The sequence below is a fragment of the Miniopterus natalensis genome, chromosome 3, assembly GCF_054644295.1.
Source record: "Miniopterus natalensis isolate mMinNat1 chromosome 3, mMinNat1.hap1, whole genome shotgun sequence".
Lineage (NCBI taxonomy): Eukaryota > Metazoa > Chordata > Mammalia > Chiroptera > Miniopteridae > Miniopterus > Miniopterus natalensis.
Window position 1 is genome coordinate 50,037,283 of NC_142083.1, and position 21,082 is coordinate 50,058,364.

General features: G+C 36.2%; 1 protein-coding gene across 3 annotated transcripts in view; it reads right to left on the minus strand.

Annotated features, from left to right (window-relative positions):
- KIAA0825 (KIAA0825 ortholog) overlaps positions 1-21,082 on the minus strand; it is a 322,549-nt gene that overhangs the window by 237,997 nt on the left and 63,470 nt on the right. For all 3 annotated transcript variants that reach the window (XR_015714258.1, XM_016216140.2, XM_016216139.2), the window contains one exon: positions 363-527. Coding sequence is in view for 2 of the 3 variants with exons in the window: in XM_016216140.2 (XP_016071626.2) it covers positions 363-527 (165 nt within the window). In the remaining variant the exon portion in view is untranslated. The remainder of the gene's footprint in view (positions 1-362; positions 528-21,082) is intronic.

Genomic DNA, 21,082 nt, shown 5'->3' on the forward strand with positions numbered 1-21,082 from the left:
AGTAGCACAAGAGGAGCTACTAGATCACTAATTCTGCTTATTCTTTTCATAGGCCAGGCTGTGTTTCTTTGCATTAAAAAAAAAAAAATTGATCTGATTTTAGTTAACGGCAATTATTTGGCATTATCTTTTGATGCTTTGTCAACTAGAAATATGGAATTTGCCATGTGTAAAGGGTAAAAATGTAATTCTATGATTTAATAGACTTTTTTTACTTAATGTTTCTCTCAGACTTTATGTTTCTTTAAAGAATTGTATCATGTATTTTTTTTTTTTTTTCAAGTAATTGTACAGATTCAGTGGCAGGAAGCAAAAATACAGAGAACGATGGATTTATAAATTTAAACAAAAGGGCATGTTACCTGATTTATTATTCCTGGGTATCTTGAGTGATAAGAACATTTCTTCAAACAATTCTTGAACATTCTTTTCCAGCTTCAAAAAGGATTTTATGAGCTGTGATAAGAATGCGAGTTCATCTAAGGAAAGGACAAAGCTTCTTCCTTTCTGTGGGTATTCAGGAGTAACTGTGAAAAGAGAAGATCTATGCTTAGTACATTGTAATTTTTTTTCCAGTAAATACTATAATAATCTATGTGATTCCATAAACCATTGAAACTAACAAGACCTTCAATAAATAAACCAAGTTTGTTCTTTAAGAAATACATATAAAATTTCCTAGGAGAGTCTTTTCTTCTGGGAAACTGGAGATGAGTATTCTCTTTGATGCAAATGTGATGAATAAAATTATATTTATTCTCAGCACCATAAACAGGGATGTGATTTGTTGTTGTAAAGTCATATCTTAGATAATTCTATTTTTTTTAAAAGTTTGGCACAACTTTAATCTAGTCACAAGGAAACTTAAGACAAATCCAAATCGATGAACATTCTACAAAATAGCTTGTTTATACTCCTCAAAATATTGTGTCCAGAAACACAAAGATGAGGTTTTGACTACACAAGTGTTCTAGTCAAAAGAAGTCTGGTGATCAGGGTTCGATTCCCAGTCAGGGCACATGCCCGGGTTGCAGGCTAGGCAGCCTATCAGTGACTCTCTCATCATTGACGTTTCTCTCTCTCTCTCTCCCTCTCCTTTCCTCTCTCTGAAATCAATAAAGATATATTAAAAAAAAAAAAAAGAAGTCTAAAAGACATGACAATTGAAATTAATATACAATCAGGCCCTGGCCAGGTGGCTCAGTTGGCTAGAGTGTCGCCATGATACGCCAAAGTTGTAGGTTCGATCCTCAGTCAGGGCACATACAAGAGGCAACCAATGAATGCAAAAATAAGTGGAACAATAAATCCATGTTTCTCTCTCTCTCTAAAGATCAACAAAGAAATAAAAATACAAATTAACACATGATCAGTATTTTATTTTTTTATTTTATTATTGGGGTAATTTGGTGAAATCTGAGTAAAGTACACAATTCGATGCTGTTACTGCATGACTTAATTTTCTTAAGAACAATACAACTTAAAATAATTTTTTTATAATTATGCTACTTATCAAGTCACACTACCATTTTAATATGATAGAAAAATATCTTAAACTTTTTAAGACTATGGAGAATAAGATGGAGCTCACCAAATGGCAACTTTGATCAAGTTTTCAAGGATTTAAAGAATCTTTTATTATTGTCACTTCTTAAAACACATATTTAAGGTTGTTTTGAGGCTTCATTACAAATTGAAAATTTTTATTATTCATAAAATAAGCATAAAGCTCCTTTGAAATGATGTAAGATCTGGTGATTCCATGTAAAAATGGGTTACCTTCATCACATGGACTTAGAAGGAAGATTCCAGTAATGTAGCAATTTTATGGGCAATTTATAAACTTTTTAAAAAATGTTTGCATCAAACTTGTAGCCATATAATACAGTTTTTCACTGAGAGCCAAAACTGTCATGGTATCTTTGTAGATAATATGAAACTTGTCAACCAAGTTAAACTGTGGAATTTAGTTCTATTCTTTTTTATTTTTCTTTTTTATCCTCGTCTGAGGATATGTTTATTAATTTTAGAGAGGGGGGAGGGAGAGAAGAAGAGAGAGAGAAAGAGAGACATGGATGTGAGCGAGAAACATGGATAGGCTGCTTGCCATACAAGCCCCGACCGGAGGTTGAACCTGCAACGTAGGCATGTGCCTTAACCGGCAGCCGAACCCGCAACCTTTTGGGGTACAGGACAACACTCTAACCAACCGAGCCACCAGGCCCGGCAGTCCTATTCTTAAAGAGTAAAAAAAAGGCTTTAAAAAAAATCTATGAGGACCCGCAAAAACTCTGTTTTTTCTCTAAATTAATGTTAGTCCTACAGACAATGTCTCTAAACAGCCCTACTTACATCTACCATTCTTTCACAGGCAAGCCAGAGAACATAACACAAAAAACCAATACATAGGGCTAAGGTTCTGCCATTAGGATCATGACCTAAAAGTGAAAAGAAAAGAGAATAAATAGACTATGATTCATTTAGCTATTGCTTGATTCTCACTTGGCCTGTTTGATTTCTGTTAAACTGTACTCATATAGATGGAGGGGCTGGTTTAACCTTCTAAATCTTTTTTTTTTCTTTCTTAAATATATCTTTATTGATTTCAGAGAGAGGAAGGGAGAAGAAGAGAGAGAAATAGAAACATCAATGATGAGAGAGTCATTGATCAGCTGCAGCCCGCAACCCGGGCATGTGCCCTGACTGGGAACCGAACCCCGATCTCCTGGATCCTAGGTCAGCGCTCAACCGCTGAGCGACACCCGGCTGGGCTAACCTTCTAAATCTTAAAGATGTTGCTTTTAAAAATAAATGTTTATAAGCCAAATTTTCAAAGACTTAGAGTCTGTACTAATTCTTTAAGAGTTTTACTAGAATTAAACATATTTAAGAAGGTTTTGTGTAGCTCAATTCTAAATTAGAAGTACTGTGTATATTTCTAAAGTAGGCAAAAAGCAGCCCACCCCCTGGTAAAAAAAAATTTTGAGTCAACACACTATAATCTAACAGGCTACTTGTTTAAAAATTATACAGGGTCTGAGGATTCTACTTGAAGAGGTCTTACCTACATGACCTGTGTTTAGAAGGATCTTGTATTTCAGAAATTTAACAATATTGAAAGATAAATCCATTTCAATTCAATGCATTTTTATAACTTAACAATAAAAGAGAACAAAATAATTTGTATCACCTAAATTTCATCATTTTTGTCCCAAAGAAACAATGATGATGGTAGAGGTCCACTAATTAGTACTCCTTATTTCCTGTTACTTTTAGCTCAGTGTTCTCCCAAGGAGTATTGTGAGGGTTCTTAATTTATACGCAAAATAATTCTGTGATAAATTCATTTTGTGGAAGTTCAATTAAGGCAAAATTAAACACAAAGGATGAAATAGCATTTCTCAAACTTATCTGTCTTATTCTGTCTTATTTTCCCTACTGTATCTCACAGACTAGCTCATGATTTCTATTTGCCTAAGCATATCTGTTCTTCTGTTCTTTAGACTCTCCACCGTTGACCAAATTAGGAAAGTTTCTCTCAGCAGAAATCACTGAATCGATCTCTTTTCCTTCTTTCATGATTCTGTTTGCTGCTCCCCTCCAAGGCACATTTCCAGAAAACATTATCTGGATATAATCAATCCAGGAGTTCTCCTTTCCCCTCTAAGCCAATCTGGTCTTTATTGACTTGTTTGTTTTTTATCACTATGGAACTATTTTGCTTCAAGAAATTTTGGACATATATGCTTACACACAGGCAACTATGTTTAGCTGGCTGCCAATTATTGTTATAAAATATCTAAAATAATTATTGTTCCTTTATATAGGATGAGCTCTGTGATTCTTAGGAAATACAAATTTCTCTTAAATCCTAATACTAATATAAAGAAAAAATTAAATTTCCATTTTAGAGCAAGACTTTAACTTACCATCAACTAACAATGAATAAATCCATGTAAATAATAACTAGGTAGTTGAAGGAATTTTTCCCTCATATAATTTTAATATATTTTTTCTAAAATATAAAATTCTCTGTTTTCCCATTATTTAATGTATCTTAACACAATTTAAATTTTTTTTTCATGACAGGGTTATGATGAAAGTTACTTATTTCTATGTTGCTCTCAGGGACTAATGTCTGTCCTGTTAAATGGCATTTTTTTCAAATGGATAATTACTTGAAAAGGGTTCTATGATCAAATAGGTTTGGGAACTACTGCATACTAAATAATCTTTAAATAATAAGTGATTCACAATGCAAATTAGCATATTAAAGGCTCTATGTACTCCTATAATAATGTAAAAATTTTTTAAAAGCAATGTTTCTTAAACTTTTTGACGAAAGAATACATTTACCAATACATCTATTAACATCTGAGATTTTATCAGAAAAGCTAAGGGGAGCCTGCTCTGGATCATGCTTTTAAAAATATTTCACCATGAAAAACAATATGCACAGATACTCATAGAACTATTGTCCTAAAGTAAATAAATAAAAATGAGAGCGAGGAAGAGAGAGAGACTAAAGAATATAGGCTATATTAAATAGAAAATATAAACTTAAAAATATAAACTACAGACTGTACACTTATAGGAGTTTTTCACCTAGTGACTAATAGTTAAAATGTTAACTCTATTCTCCTATAGCAGAAGTAAGGACATTGAAAATAAATCTAGAAGGACATCAGGGCTCCTCACATTTGATCCACAACAAAGCAGCATTTGGAATAATTATCAAAGTCCAGCTAAATCAGACCAACCATAAAAACAGAGGTAGTAGCTGAAAGCACTCATATTATTTTCCAAAACCATTAGCCACAGAATTCTTGTTAATAATAGCATTAAGATACAGGAGAAAATGAGAAGCCACAAAGTCAGATAATCTGAAGCTGGTGGATCAGTATAATAGGGATAAAAGGTGCACATTTTTGTTTTCCCGAGAAAAGCGAACACTAGCCGCCCTGTTATTGATGGTAAAAGGATCTATTTTCACTGAGGAAATATTCTTGGTGCCACCAGACAAGTGATGTGAAAAAGAGGTGACACACAAAAGGTACTGAAAGTCTCATTATTCCAGATGAAATTCATGACATAATCCTAATGGAATATATTTGTTCCAGTAAAGAAAACTTTTTAACAGCATTACAATAAGAAGTCAGGAGGGACCGCATAGGAAGAAATGATAAGCAGCACTTTTTGCCAGCACCCAAGTGACTCCCTGGGAGCGGGCAGGACTTCGGGGCGCTGCGGGTTGCTGTGGCCCGAGCACCGTGCCTCCTTCAGCACCTGCTCCCCTGGGGCCGCGTAGCAGGGGGAGCGGCCCACCAACAGCAGGCCGTGTGTTTAGAAGGAACCTTCTTTGTCAAGCGAGCCTAATTAGTGCCTGGAAAATCGTGAAGGACCTGCAGGCATTGTGTTTTTTGTCACAAACACAATGTCCCCTTTGGTCCAGCATTATTTTTATAACTTATTTTTCAAATTTGTATGACTAGGAAAGCATTTGGGGTAAAACCAAGACAAGAAATAGTTCCACTTTAGTTTTCAAAAGGGGATAATTTTTGCTCTCTTGTGGAAGCTTCCATATGTACCACTCAAAACAAGATAAGACTTTAAAAGAAAAGAAGTGAGTGTGTGAGTGAATAAATGATTAAAAGGATGAAGTGATTATCTTTGAAGCTGAGTGAAAACGCAAGCGGAAGATGTGGAAATTTCGATTCTCCACAGCTAAGCGTCAGCACCCCTCTTGGGTATGGTGAGAGACTGGAGAGGGCTCACAGGGAAAGCTGAGCCTCATAAAAGTTAATGAATCTGAATCTGAAGTCAGGAAACATTTAACTCTTGGAAGATGGAAGTGGGACTCCTGCGACTCTGGCTTTGCCCATTTCCGTTCCCCCTCCCACGTGTTTCAGGTGGCAAACTGCTATTCACAGGCCCACTACCTGCGGCACAAGAGGTAGCTGAGTAGAGTAGAGCAGGTCACAGGTACAGGCAGATGGCCTGGGTTAATGTCCTGACACTGTCCCCTACTAGCTGCGTGACTTTGCACATTTACTTGGTCTCTCTGCGCCCCAATAGTGCATGATGTTTATCTGAGTTAAGTATTACAGCGGTAACTGAGAGGCGTAAGTGCTGTATAAACGTTAGCTATTTACACAGCACGTAGATCTCCTCTGTGACGCCTGCCCGCAGGTCCCAGACCAGGTAGTTTCCTATTCTCCATGCTCCTTCCTATTCTACCCCGCCCATACCTTCATTTCAGCTCTTACTGTCATATTTTAATTGTTGGTTCGGCGGTTGTCTCCAAAAGCTTTAATCTTCTGAAAGACAGAGATCCTTTTTCCCATTATTGCATTCCCACTAGTCATCACAATGTCTACATGAATGAATGATTTCAAAAGGATACCTATCGCTAAATGTCAGAGACAGACAAAACTAACTGCTTTTAACTCGTTTTGTTTGGCTCTTTCTTCCTGCCATTAGCATGCCTCTTTAGTAAAATACTAATATTAAATGAGTTTAACATTAATCGCTGTATGTCAATTTGAACAGGAAATTTTTTGGGAAGAAAGAACTACAGCCATCATATCAGAGACCTGTTTCACCATTAACTACTTTAAATATTACTGCTCTATAGTGGACTCCATCTCTAAGCTTAAACATTTATAAAGTTGAATGGTAGCCCCACTCCAAGACCTTCTACTGCTTCTTTGGTGTGTCAACCCTTCAAAACATTGGGTTTATTTTTTGTGTGTGCGTGTGGTCACGATCTTTTTAAGAATCTAATACAAGGTATGCATCTATGATCATAAAAACAATACTTTTCCTATAATTCTAGGAGGTTCTCAGGTCCTTTGAGTCCTGATCATCTGGTTAAGGACCTCTGCCTTGGTCTGTTTGACTTTATAAGAAGTAGCACCCATCACACTCCCTCCCGCTAAGGAGACCTATTGCTCCTAGAAATTTCTACTTCCCTTTGCAAGAAGAATATGTCCCGTCATGCTTCTACTTAATAATCTCCTTATTACTCTTCCCATGTGATAAAATAAAAGGGTTCAAAACATTTACACAAACAACTAACTCTTGCCAACTACGACATAAGCCTAAGGCCAGGGGATAAAATGAGGAATAACTAATGCTCCACCCTTTCAGGAACTTAGACAAACACACAGGTTCCTACTAAGTGGCCACTGTTTTGAGAGTGGTATATGACAACTGAAACATTCTATTGGGAAAGAATGAATGCTAGTATATATTATATTTGCATTTTCTGTAACTTCTTTCTCTGATTGGTCGAGGCCAAGACAGTTGTCACACTTAACTTTGCAGCCATTAGTAGGATCGGCGATAGTGATCTAAAGACAGGTAGACACATGGACAGAGAGAACCACGGAGTTTGTAATAAATCTTGACAACTTGCCAAAAGCCCCCATCAGACGGGGAAGTTTGCTGCTCCTTTTGGAGAGGTCCACATAGCAAATATATCCTTGCTTCACAGTCCAAGAGAAACCTAACTGGTTGAAAAGATTAGCTACAGAGTCACCTTGAAGCTATTCTTCTGGGTCAATGAGAAAAACTGAAAAGAAACTGCTTCTATTATTACCCTTTTATGATTCCCAGGCCAGCATTGGCTCCACTGGATGTTACCTACACGTACTGTTAAATGATAACAAAATTCTCCCACACTCCATTCCATCTTCTCTGGCAAAAGCTGTCAGTATTACATTAGCAAGGGATCGGACTTCTCGCTCATTTGCCAAGGGTATAATACTCGTGTCCCTCTCCTATTTTCTATCTTATTTTGTTTTTCTTTTGACTGAGAACATGAGAGAAAATATCTGACTCCTGATGCGGTCACTGTTAGTTAAAGATGCTAATCAAAGAATGGTTTACCTTGGAATTCAGCCAAAATTGAGAATTGTACCCAGGACAAATTTCTGAATATTTTCTCAACTGACTTTTGTTTTGTTTAATGCTGCTTTAACTCTCAGTTATAAATACTTAGATATGCCGACCCTTTCAGGGAACATCTTAATAAAAAAAGACATTTGCCGTGTAATAGAATGGGGTTTAAATTCTAAGTAATGCATGCTAATGGCACATTATTAATTAAATATCTTCCTAATATTCATTTCTTGGTCTCAAATTTTGCTAGAGTACAATTAATTATATCTCTGATCATATGTGTTACTTCTATTACCACGATTAAAAATGAACCTATAGAAAACACTTAAACTAAGTTAACAATCATTTTTACTATAATCTAAGGTTGTATCTGAAAATTGACCATTCATTTTTTAAGAGAAATATTCTATGACAGAAATGTTCCATTATCTGCTTTTAATATAACAAGTTAAAATTAATTTTAAAATTTTAGCACTGGAATAAAAATAATGCTGTCATCAAAAAGATGAATTTAAGTTGACACCTGCTGAGTGTGCTTCCTAATATATTTTCTAATAGAATCATAAACCTTTCAAAAGAGATTGAGCATTTTTCCTTTTTTATACTAAAAAATAAAGAATAAGATACTCTTTACACTTTTTTTTATCAAGTAGGCAAATTATAATACCTATGATTGTATGTTAAAATTAATATGAAAAGTGATAGCCCTGGTGATAATAGAAATCTCTTGTACCCATCTGGAAAGCTGTATTCATGAACTCATTATTTTAACAGAGAGCAGGGAAGTCATTTCTCACGTGTGATGACACTTCAGAGTAAATTTTATAGTTAATTTTACCTTTTTAGCTACGTTTCTCACCTAAGAAATAGTTATTTAGTCAAAAAGGCGAAGTCCTATTTCCTTCAAACTTCAAATATGTCATTGGAGCATCTCAGTGGTGGATACTGTCTCACCTCAAAAGGCCTAGGAGCTGCAAATAACATTTTTAAGTGGGTTTTATTTGCTAACTCAACAAAGACTTGCCTTGTGCTTACAATGTATTAGGCACCATGTGACATGCACCACATGTGGCGATAGATAGGAGAGAGGCTCAGAGTGAGATCTGAAAACAGGATGGGGTGGCCGACAAGGGCCACAGCTCATACCAGCACCATCAGCTCCTGGTGGCCATCCCTGTCTCTGCAAAGTAAATTTATCTCTCTTTAACTATTAAAGTTAAGGTAAGAAGAAATATATTAGGTTCAATATGTAAGAAAAATTCAGAGCTAAGAAAGTCTGGATAAAAAACTAATGGAAGAAAAGTATCAGGAGTTAATTGCCATCATATTTTGATACAAATGATTGAAACTGGGCTCTGTTGTTCTGTTATGGTTTGTTTCGTGGGAACATTTTTTATCTATTTATAAAAGTAAGTAGAAAATACATGAAAATTTAAGCTACAGGACCTAAGTTGCTTTTTTGAATATATAAACAAATCTTAGATTTACTTGATTTTTATGTCATAATAAAAAGCATAAAACTTTGTTCAATAAACACAAATGCTTTACAATTTATTTGTATTGCATGTTGGGTCCAGTGTTGTTGGTGGCTGGGTTGTGACAAAAAAGAAAGTGTTGGTAGAATGGGAGAAAAAGAGAAAGGCAGTGAGGGGCTGGGGGGAGGCTGGCACATACAGTGTGTGGGGTGTACTCGGTATGGTCTGTGAGGTACGCTGGCTTTTCTCTTTGTAAAAGGAATGGAAAAAATCAAAGCAATAAGAATATTTCACGGCATGTGAGAACTGTATGAAATTCAAGTTTCAGGGTCCACAAGTCAAGTTTCATTGGAACACAGCCACCCTGCTTGGTTTACATTTTATCTATGGCTACTTTGTGCTACAACAGCAGAGCTGAGAAGTAGAGGCAGAGACTATCTAGCCTGCCAAGCCTAAAATAGTAACTACTGACACCTTCAGAGAAAGGCTAGCTCTGCCCTAGAACTGGAAGAATGCAAAAGAAAGTCACAGGCAAGTTGACACACAAAGGGAGAAGCCGTGGTTAGAAGAGGGGGGGGAGATGAAATGGAGATAAGAATACTTACAGCTCCATATACGGAACATACGCTATATGGTAAAAGCTTTGTATATATTTCTGATCTTCAGTGAAACCATAATGAGAAAACTGAGGCTCTGAGAAGGTAAGTCACATATCAGTGAGGGACGAAGTAAACATCCTTTTTGAAAAAAACAGCAGCAACACCAGATTTTAAGTGAAGAACAAAGCCTGAGGGTCAGGAGGCAATTTCTATGAGCAGTTTTAAGCTGTATAATCCACACTGGAATAATACGGACAATTTTTGGCTATCCATAAGAGACAATCCACACTTCAGCCCACATTAGGAATCATCTTTTATTTTTCTCTTTCATTCAAACAAGTTCTATCACTGATGATAATAAAAAATACGTATATAATGCTTCCTGTGTCAAGTGCTTTTGTAAACATTTCCCATGTATTTACACTAATCCTCTAAACTGTGTGAGGAAAGCAGCAACATTAGCATTTACCTCTAAGGCATGAAGAGGTTAAATAAATAGCTCAAGGTCACAAAACTCAGAAGTAGCTTTTTAAATGCACTGTATTGGTCTCAAATTGTAGCAAGTATCAGAATTACCTGGAGAGGGTTAACACACAGATTGCCAGGCCGCCCCCTAAGTTTCTGATTCAGTGAGTCTGGGGTAGAGCCTGATGAGAATTTAGGTTTGTACCACGTTCGAGGTGGTGCTGCTGCTGCTGATTTGGAAATCACATTCTGAGAACTATTACTCTATTGCCTCTCTGTTATTCCTGTGTACTCCCACCTAGCTATTCTGTTCTCAGTTTTTAAAGTTTTGCCTCAGTATAAACTCTCATCAGAATTCACACTTGGATTCTCAGGGGAAAATGATCTTCTAGGTGGTTTTCTTATATTTTTCTCCCAGCTCAGGTGATCTTACACATCACTGGAAAGTTCTATTTCTGAAACACTTCTTTCACGTTACTTTTCTGCTCAAAAACTTTAACAGACACGTATGATTTGATCATCAGCCCTAGCCAGTTTGGCTCAGTGGTTAGACTGTTGGCCCGCAGACTGAAGGGTCCCGGGTTTGATTCCAGCCAAGGGCACATACCTGGGTTTCAGGCTCGATCCCTGGCCCTGGTCAGGCACGTGTGGGAGGCAACCAACTGATGTGTCTGTCTCACATCGAGGTTTTTTTTCCTCTCTCTCTCTCCTTTCCTCTCTCTCTGAAAAGCAATGGAAAAAATATCCTCTGGTGAGGATTAAAAAATAATTACAAATAAATTAATTAACATCAAATACTGGTTTTCAAGACTCTTTGTAATCTGCCCTTATGCTATGTATCACATCGTTCACAGTTGTCCGTTTATTTGACACAGTTTTTGTCTGCCTAGCACTCTTCTCCCCTTTCTAGTAATAAGCTGATCCCTTGGCAAATCAGAGAGGCCCATCCCCTTTGAGACTTTATGAACAGAGGTTAACAGGGAAGCTGTTAGGATGCCAGCAGGACTGCCAGGAGTATATAACCTACTGAGTGGAGAAACTGGCCTGAGAATGAAGTCATCGCATTAGAGAGAAACCAAAACCACAGATGGTGAAATACAGCTTGAAAGCTAAGTACAAGTTATTTAGGTCCTTAGAAACTCTAGTTTCTGTTATTCCAGAGGTTTAATTGTGAATTACCACTATCTTCTTTAATAAATGCCCCTCCCTTTTTGGCATAAGAAGCAGAGATGAAGAGTGGAAGAACAAAGATGTTACTTGCAAGCTCAGAGTCCTGGCTAATGCCTTTACCAATAATGTATAGAAAGGTCCTATGTGCCACCCCCGTTCTCTTCACTGTCTCCAACAGTAATCTAGACCACTGGTATGTCTGGACCGCAAGGGAAGCTCTTTTCCTTTCCCTCTGCTGCTTGTCTACAAGGCCTAATCACCCTTCAAGGCCAAACTCAAGTCCAAACCCTTCACTACGTTTTCCTAGCTTGCTCTTCCTTACACAAAAATCTCCCTTCCCTGAATTCCTAATGTATTTAAAATCTTATACACATTATTTGATAATGAATTTAATATAGTATTATATACTTTTTACCTCTCATATTGCTTTATGGGTTAGTCTTTTTCAGTCCTAGATTTGAAGGCACTTGAAGACACTAAATTGATTTCAAACTTCAGAACCAATTGCTTAGAGAAAAGTAGTGTGGTCTTTTTTCCCCCAAAAGAAATATAATTAACTGCTCCAGAGTTGAGCTGGGGTGAGGGTGGGTGGTAGAGGGTAGGTCTGAGCTACAGAATAAGACACCTTGTCCAATTTCTCATGGTTGAGTGCTGAGATGGGAGAAGCCAGAAGACCTGAGAAATAAGGCCTAGGTTTCCTTTTTGTTGTGCTTTCACAATGAGCTCTCCATCTGTGTATATCCTCTGCTTTGCATTATACGAAAGCACCAGAAAGTGAACACTGTTCATCTCTTCCTGCTTTCTGCTACTCCAGATACTGGCCGTCTGCAACCAACACAGTTCCAATTCATCTTGATCACCCTGGACAGAAGTCAGAAGGGACCCCCTACCTCCTGGAATCACTTTCTCAGAACTCGGCTGCTTGTCTGCATAACTCCCAGCAGCTCTTTATATATTCATATTTTATTTCTCAGTCTAGATGGGAAGCAAGGGTCCTCCACTTTTTGGAATCCCCATTAATCTCTGCAGAATACTTTTTAAATAGTAGGGGCTCAATTAATAAGTTGATTAGTTGGCGACTACATTATACCTCCAGATACTGATTTATTTTAAGGAAATGAAGAAAATGATTCAATTAAGAAATATTCATTGAACTCCTGTCGTGAGTTAGGCAGTGGATTGGGTGCTGGGGAAAATAAATAATACTTGCCCTTGAGGTGCTTAGAGTCCATATGGGGAGACAGACCCCTAATTAGATATTTTAATAGAATATGCTAAGAGCTTTGAGAAAGGCATATGGAGATGCTGTGGGAGCATCCAGCTCAGATAAAACTTCCTGGAAGAAATGACACATGAGCTGTCATAAAGGATCAATGGGAATTAGGCAAAGAAGGGAAGGGAGAGAGAAGGAGGTAGGAGACAGCACAACACTGAACTGACAGCGTTTGTGTCAGCTCAGCGTTACTAGAGACTGAGACATACGAGGTGGGGAGAGGCATGAGATGAGGCCGGAGGAGGCAGGTGCCAGGTGAAGGCAGGCTTGGTTTCTAATGCGAAATGGCCGGGGCTGTATGCTGACAGTGATGAGGAGCCACTGAAGACCTTCAAACAGGAGAGCGGTGTATGCTTGGCAGATGTTTCAGAGGAAAATAAGGATAAGGGATCCAATTGTAAAACAAAACAAAACTACTTTCACAGCCCAAATGGGGGTGATAAAGACCTAAACTGTGCCTTGATGGCAGGAATGGAGAGGAGGAAATAGACTTGGAAATATTTAGGTGGTGAGGCAAAGTAAATAACCTTGGTGATCACTTTGATGGTTAGGGGGGGCCGGGCAGACAGGGACAATGAGCCATAGTTTCTGCCTGAGGAATTCTTAGTGGCATTAACTTGAACTGGGGAAGAGGAGAGGGATCAGGGGAATAATAAGCTCCGGTTTATCCATGCTGTGTTTGAAGTGCCTGTGGAACACCGAAGGGACCAGAGGAGCAGGCATTAGCTCTGGAAGCATGAAGCTGCGGGGTGGGTGAGTGCTGGGGCGAGGTCAGGCAGACATTCACGCGTAGCGACAGTCAGGGTCATGAGGATAAACAAAAGAGATCCCAGATACATCTATTATTTTAATTTAGTCTCACTTCATGGCTATTCTGTAAGTTGAAAAAAGTTAATACAGCACTTTCAGAGAACATTATATGAAGCATTTTAAAGAAGTAGGCAGTGAGAAATTGATTTGGAAGTAACAAATATGCAGCCCTTTATCATATGGTGGTGTTTAGGAACATAGTATATGACGGCAAGTCACCTTGTCAGTTTAACATTATATATGCATTTACATGTATGTATGGATGGATGTTTTCAATGAGATAACGAAGTGCTTAGTTTCTGCCAGACACTATTTTTAATATCAATATTAATACTTAGACACTATGGGGTATATTTTATTATTATTTCCATATTATAGATTAAAATATTGACACTCATAGAAGACAAGCAACCTATCCAAGGCCATGTACCTGCCACGTGGCAAAGCTGGAATGCAAAGCCAAGTCTGTCTGGCTCCAAAGCTCTAAGACATTGAACATTAAGTTCCTCTTTTTCACCCCATCCCTTTGCCCAGTCCCCCCCAACCCTTTTATTTTTGCCATGAGAGGATATCTGACAAGAAAGCAATAACCTTGATAATCCAGGAGGAGGCAGGCAAGCACAGAAATTTTCACACACCCCAAAAAATCATAATGGATTGATGTCTAAATGAATACATGCATCAGTCTAGACATTCATGCTTCTGAATATTTGTATTTAGAACCCACTGAGTATATTGGTTTTAGATGGTAATTTGAATTTACGTATCAAAATTTAAATCAGCTTACTCTTTGGCTCAGGATTATCACTTCTAGGCATAAAACTTTCAAAGATACAAACATGAGCATAGAAAGAAAAGAAACTGTGAAAGTCCTAGTATCTATCAACAGGCGTTAGTTAATTAAATAATGATATAATCTTACAACACAATAGCTCACAGCCTGTAAAAAGAATAATGCAGATCATTTTGTACATATTGAGACAAAAGAGGTCCATGACATAGTAAGTTTTAAAAAGTTGCAGAGGAATTTGTAGAATGTAGATATATAGTACATGCTCATGCATAAGTGTGGAAAGGTACAAGCCAAACCATTAATAGGGATGAATTTATGGTGCTACAATTAAGTGTAGAGAGGTGAAAGAGGCCTAACAATTTTTAGTTTATACACTTAAAATGTGTATACACACACACATGTATATGTGTGTATGTATGTGTACTGTATTTATATAACATTGGGCGTGTACTGCTTTTGGGAAGAAAAAAAAATTAAGATTTTTCTAAATCTAGTGAGTCAACAAATCTGATAAAATCAAATTAAATTTAGCCATATGCAAATAAATTATGCTGCATCTATATTACGGAATATCATGGTGCTGCAGAAAAGAATGTCAGACCAGATTGCACTGACATGGGAGGAGGTCATGAAATATTAATGAAAAAAGCACATTGCAGAACAATATGTCTAGCTTGATCTCATTTTTTCAAACACAGAATTATATATTAATTCTTATATGTGCATAACAAAATTCTAGAATATTCAACAAAGTTTAAATAAGATTGGTGATCCTGGGGATTTGGAATGGAGGGAAGGAAATGTGAGGACTTTACTTTCTCCTAAATATATATTTGATGCTTTTAAGTTTTATAAAAAAAAAATAAAAATTTGTTACTCTGGTAATTTTTTTAAGTGATAAAACCATTCCTAACAAAATGTAGTTCTAGCAGATCATTTTATTTTCATTTTATTTCAGGTCTTAAATATTTGACATCATAAAATCTACAAAGGTGTCCTAGAAAAAAATTCATATTCATAATGTTTCTGAAATCTATATTTAAATGCTTAACTGTGCACTAAGAAATGTTCAAAAAGTAAAACTATTATAATATATTTTTTAAATCCTAGTTTTCCTTTCTTCCCATTGCCAGTGTAAATCTGGGCCTTTTCACATAAATTCCTAAATTATGAATGAGTCTCCCATAACATTTCCACAAACAGTCTACACAATCTCAATTCTATTCTTTCTTTTCCCCCTGTTAATATGAGGAAACATATTCAAAGCTTTCATAAACCTTTCATTTTTCACAAATTTTTATTATTTCTGAAAGAAACAAAACAAACCAGAGTTCCAGAAATGCTCCTGGTGTTCACCTTGGAAGTGGAGCTGCCTTCCCTCTGGTCCCACCTCCTCTCTCGTGACCACAGAACTTAGTTTTCTTCTCTAACGGGGGAGGCCCCTGGTAAGACCCCACTGCGTACAAATCAAGTCTTCACCTTAAGGTCATTAGCACGAATGTCTCATCTCTTCTCTAGCTCTTTCCACAGCACTCACATTCCACTACCTATCTGAGTCTATTCCTGCTTCTAGGCTCTTTCTCAAGCATTCCTCTTTCCCTTCTTGGTTATCTTTAGAGAAACTCAATTCAAGAACCCCTATGATTCCTCCTAAGGGTTCAGAAGGAAAGTTCTGCCACTTGAGAAGCAAATATGGGCATCTTCCTAATGAGCAAGAGTCCACTCTGATTTTTCCAACCTTTGGCATCTTCCAGGGAGCTAGACATCTCAGAGCCAGAATTCCTCACCATTAGTCCAAAGTGGCAGAGCCCTGCAAAGGAATGCTGTAGGAGACATCTATGATTTCAGCTTGTGTACCAAGGATTATGATCATAAACATGTGCCTAAAGTTCAAAGGAGCCTAAGGGAGAAAGAGCCTCAATTAAATCAGCTTGCAAACTGCTCTCATTTTAACAAATGAAATGAAAAGAATATCATCAGACCCTTAATATAGCTTAAATAAGGTATTTATTCATAAGATCAAATTTCTCCAATGTGTCTGGAGAAGTATCAGAAAAGAAGTAAATTTGAGCAATAAATGGGAATTTTTAATAAGGCTAAGGGTTGTCCTGTGGTTCTTGTCTCAAAATGGACAACAAATAATATACTGGAGTGAAAGTTGTAAAGTCCCTCTCTTTAATCACTGGTGGAGTTTGCTTTCACTCATACCAAGCAAAAGGATTGGAAAGCAGCCATTTTCAGTTGTTTGCAGAGCCAAGATTTCCAGTGTGCCAAAGTGAGACTTATATGCTTGGAATTCACTTGGAGGCTAGAGGCTAGATGTGCTAAACTGGGGAAGCAGCTGTGTCTCTTTGTTTTTATCACAAAGTGGCATGAGTGATTCCGAAGTGATGTTAGATGAACAATCTTATTTTTGTGAGTGATTCAAGATGAAGACCAGATTTTATAAATTCTAACTATTGGGGGGAAAAAGTACAAATCTGTTCGTTCCCTGAGAAAACACAAACTATATTAACTGAGACTGCCTTTTTAGAATTCTCTTATATTAATTATAAATCAAAGTTAAATTTAGAATTATGTCCACATGATACTAAAAAGTTAATCTCAGTACTAGACCCTTTATTTCATGGAGATACCACCTTAAAATATCTTAAAAGCCAATTTTCAGATCAAATCTAACTTATGGTGTAATAACTAAGCATGAAATATGTCAGCTCCAACATATCAACAATAAGGGTTAGATGCTCCAAACTGTGAAAACATAGAAGACTACGCAACTTTATTTGATGACTATGAAAGCTAATTACATGCAAATTCTTTTCAAATTAGTATAAAGACGGCTCCATCTACCTCTTTTTCAAAGGTCTGTAATAAATAAAAAACACAGAAATAAAACTATAATTGAATAGAGACTTCAAGTTCTTAAAGAAAAAGGCCCAATTAATGATACGCATACATGTCAATAATCATACAAAGGATAAATTCTAAAGTGATTTAGCACAAAATTCAAACTTTATTACAAGTTAAAATTTCAATACAAAACTTTCCTATGGTATTGAGTAGCCTCATGACATTTAATAATACTTTGCAGGGTTTGAAAAATACAATTAGTTATCAGCAATCAATTTGTTGACTCTATTGTCCTCAGATAGCATTTGCTACCAGTGGGAAAATCCTGCTTATGCTCTAACTACAATTGCACACTTCATAACCTGCTAATTAGCACTTAATTTTCCCTTCGCTTGGGGAATAATGATTATTGCCTTCACATAATACAACAAAGGAGTACCTTTAACAATAAATTGTTTAAAATTAGCTAATGATCCATAGACAACACCCATAACTCCATGAATGCCTTACATATTCCATTAGGATATAATAACCATTACAATTCTCAAGCTCTGCTAGAGATAGTTAATGCTATTATAATAGATGTTAGCCATTTTGGTTATTTTAGAAACTATAAGACTTTGAACATTTTGACCTTTGGTATGAAAATTTTAATCATAACAGTTTTAAACTTGCATATTTAAAGATTAGGGTGTGACTTAAAATATTCAACATGAGATGGCAAAAGAGATATTCATTTCTGTCAAGTAGATTTTAAAAAGGCAAAGCACAAACAATGAAAGCTAAAGTCTGTCACTTTTATATTCTTTAAATTTGTAGAGAGATATTTGGTAACATGACCATTTTTCTTGGTAAAGAGAGTAATTATAAAAGGTGAGAAATGACTTCTAAATTTTGTCTATGGTTTTCAATGGCATACTCTAATCTGGAGACAGCCCTTTTTATACTGTCAACAATAAAAAATAAAATATTAAAAAATACGTTTTTTCTTTACATTTATAGATCAAAACATGTAATAGTGTTCATTATCATTTCATTTTTACTGAATCATGTAAAAGTCATAATGGAATGGATTAATAAGGTAGGTTCTCTAGGACAGAATGTACAATTATAAAAGACAACTGTTTTCTACTTTCTAAGGCTAAAAACATGCTATACTTCATTCAAATAAGTGAGTTTGAAGTGTAAACTTATGAAATCTGGGCAATGATTCAGATGGTGAAACTCTAGGTATTCTAAGTTATAACCAGGAATTTACAATGTACACGCAGTTCATCTGTGTGTATATTATGACCAGTTAACTAATCACACACAGTGACAGCATGCCAAACAGATGATTAACATGTACAGTCAAAAAAATGAAGTCAAAGTACTCTCTCATCTTGAGAGGAGTTACGAAAGGTATTATCCAGATTTCCAAACTCTCATTTCTAATTAAGTCTATTTAATAAAAATATGAAAAACTACCAAAAAGTGTGGGGCAAAATAATTTAGATAAGTGAAACAGCAAAATGATTGCCAAGAAAATTGTAAAATTCATAACAAACACTTAGAGGTATAAGATTAAAAAAAAGAGAGAAGAATATAAATCTCAACAAAGTGACCCAAATTTTATTTGTGGTTTATGGTAACCTAATGAAAGATTAAAGAATTCATGCAATGAGAAAAACTAATGGAAAGCTCAAGATTTAATGCTTATTAGATAAGTGAAAACAGAAGAAGAAATTGGGTTTGGGTTAAATGAGATACGAAGTAGTTTTATAAAGTAAAAACAAGGCAACTTAGCAATTGTGTACAGGGAAATTTTAAGGAGGAAATTTTCAAAGTAGTACATAGGGAGATGCGCGCATAAATCCCATTAGCAATAATGTGTTCCTCTGATCTTGGTGATACTCACTTTTAAGTGATGCCATAACTACTGTAACAATCCTGCATTTATGACAGCATAAATCTACTTGGGTCCCTGAAGACAGTGAACTTAGAAGTAGTGTTATTCTTTCTTTTGCATTTACTAATGATATATTTAGTTTTATAGCCACTAGTCACAGATAAACCCTTTTTTATGTCTCACTGTGGTGTGTAATTTTTTTTTAATAACTGTATGCTTAAAATAATTAGTGCTGCTGGATATAATCACTAATTTCCTAAAACTGAAAAAGGCAACTTAATATTTCTGCATAGCAGCTGTAATATACAATATTGCACAGAACTAAATTATTACAAACAGTGCCGGCAGTTTTCTATAAACAGTACTTAAGATAATTATAAAAAATCATCTTCATTACTGCTTGCTAGCATTTTTTTAACAGTTTAATTTGGATAGGTTACAAAGTACATTCAAATCACACAGATATAATTACTGTAAACCTAAGAAGCTATAAAATGTTCCCAACCAAATCCCTTTGACCCTGTTAATGTCTGTTTCCTGTTAATCTAAGGCAAACATTGTTTGTAGCGTACATTTGTTATAGGATATAAAAAAGGGGGAGGGGGAAAGGAAATCCCCTAACAGTTATTATTGATTCCACCATTTACCGACTGAGAGTTAAGTGCTGTTTACAAAACAGAACAGATGCAGATGCTGACGAAAAGGTAAACAATTGTTGCATGGCTTCCTGCCAGGTTCCGAACCGATATATTAAACTCCAAGTGAAGCACATTTCCCCTATGGATTGTACTTGCTGCCACTTCATTTCCTATGTGCTCCGTCTCTCTATTGCAGTGCCTGGCACTAAGCTATTTCAGTGCTTTGCTGACCCCTGAGGCCTGCTGCTGCCACACACAGCCATTAGAGAAGGGAATTGCATGTGTCTGACACGGCCTGAAACCAATTATTTGATATTTTCTTCAGAATGATGCCCAACTCTGTTGGGAATGAGCAATCATGAAATAATTTACCTCCTGATTTAATTTTTTCCTGCACAAATTAGTTGTAGACTGAGCTGGCTATACACAGATGCCTGTGACATAGCTCTGTCTTATCAAGATGATACTTGAAATGAAGCGGTAGGGTCTGAATTGAATAGGTTGGGGAATCCCGCTTTAAAGAGGCATTGACAAGTTTATCAGATATACTGATCACATGTACTCTCTGTTGATTGAAAATGACAGAACCTTAAAGGACTATCAGGATAGCAGAGAAAACCACAGGATGCAAACCTTATCAGGGTATTTAATGCTTTCAAACATCTGTCTGATTTCAGCTTTTCTTTTTGTGTCCCAGAAACCTTGGCACATTATCAAAATTTAATGAAAAATAAAAAACAAATACACATTGATTCATGACTGAGTGACCTTCACTAAATTTTGTATTTAGTACTTGTTTTCAGTTAATAGTCATGTCAAGAAAGTATGCACTTTTTGTAACTCAAATCCCTACAAGTGCTTTATATTTTGTTCTCTACTGTATATGTCAAAGAAATAAGGCAAAAACAACATTATCACTCATCAATAAACATAGAAAACTTGTATAAATTTGCATATGTTTAATCCAAATAATGAAATATTAAGGCCAACTGCTCAAGCTCAATAAAGACAACACAAGTCTCTTTAGAGGGGCTGACTAAACATAGGCTTCAACCAAATGTGTGCAGTAATTTCTTGTCTATAAAGTTGAACAAGGAATATTCTCATTTTTACATACTGATTCCACATTAAATCCTAGCTATTAAATCTTCAAAAGGGCTGTGATTGCTATATCTTCCTACTTGTCTTCAGGGTCCAGGCTCCACCGACTAGACCCATG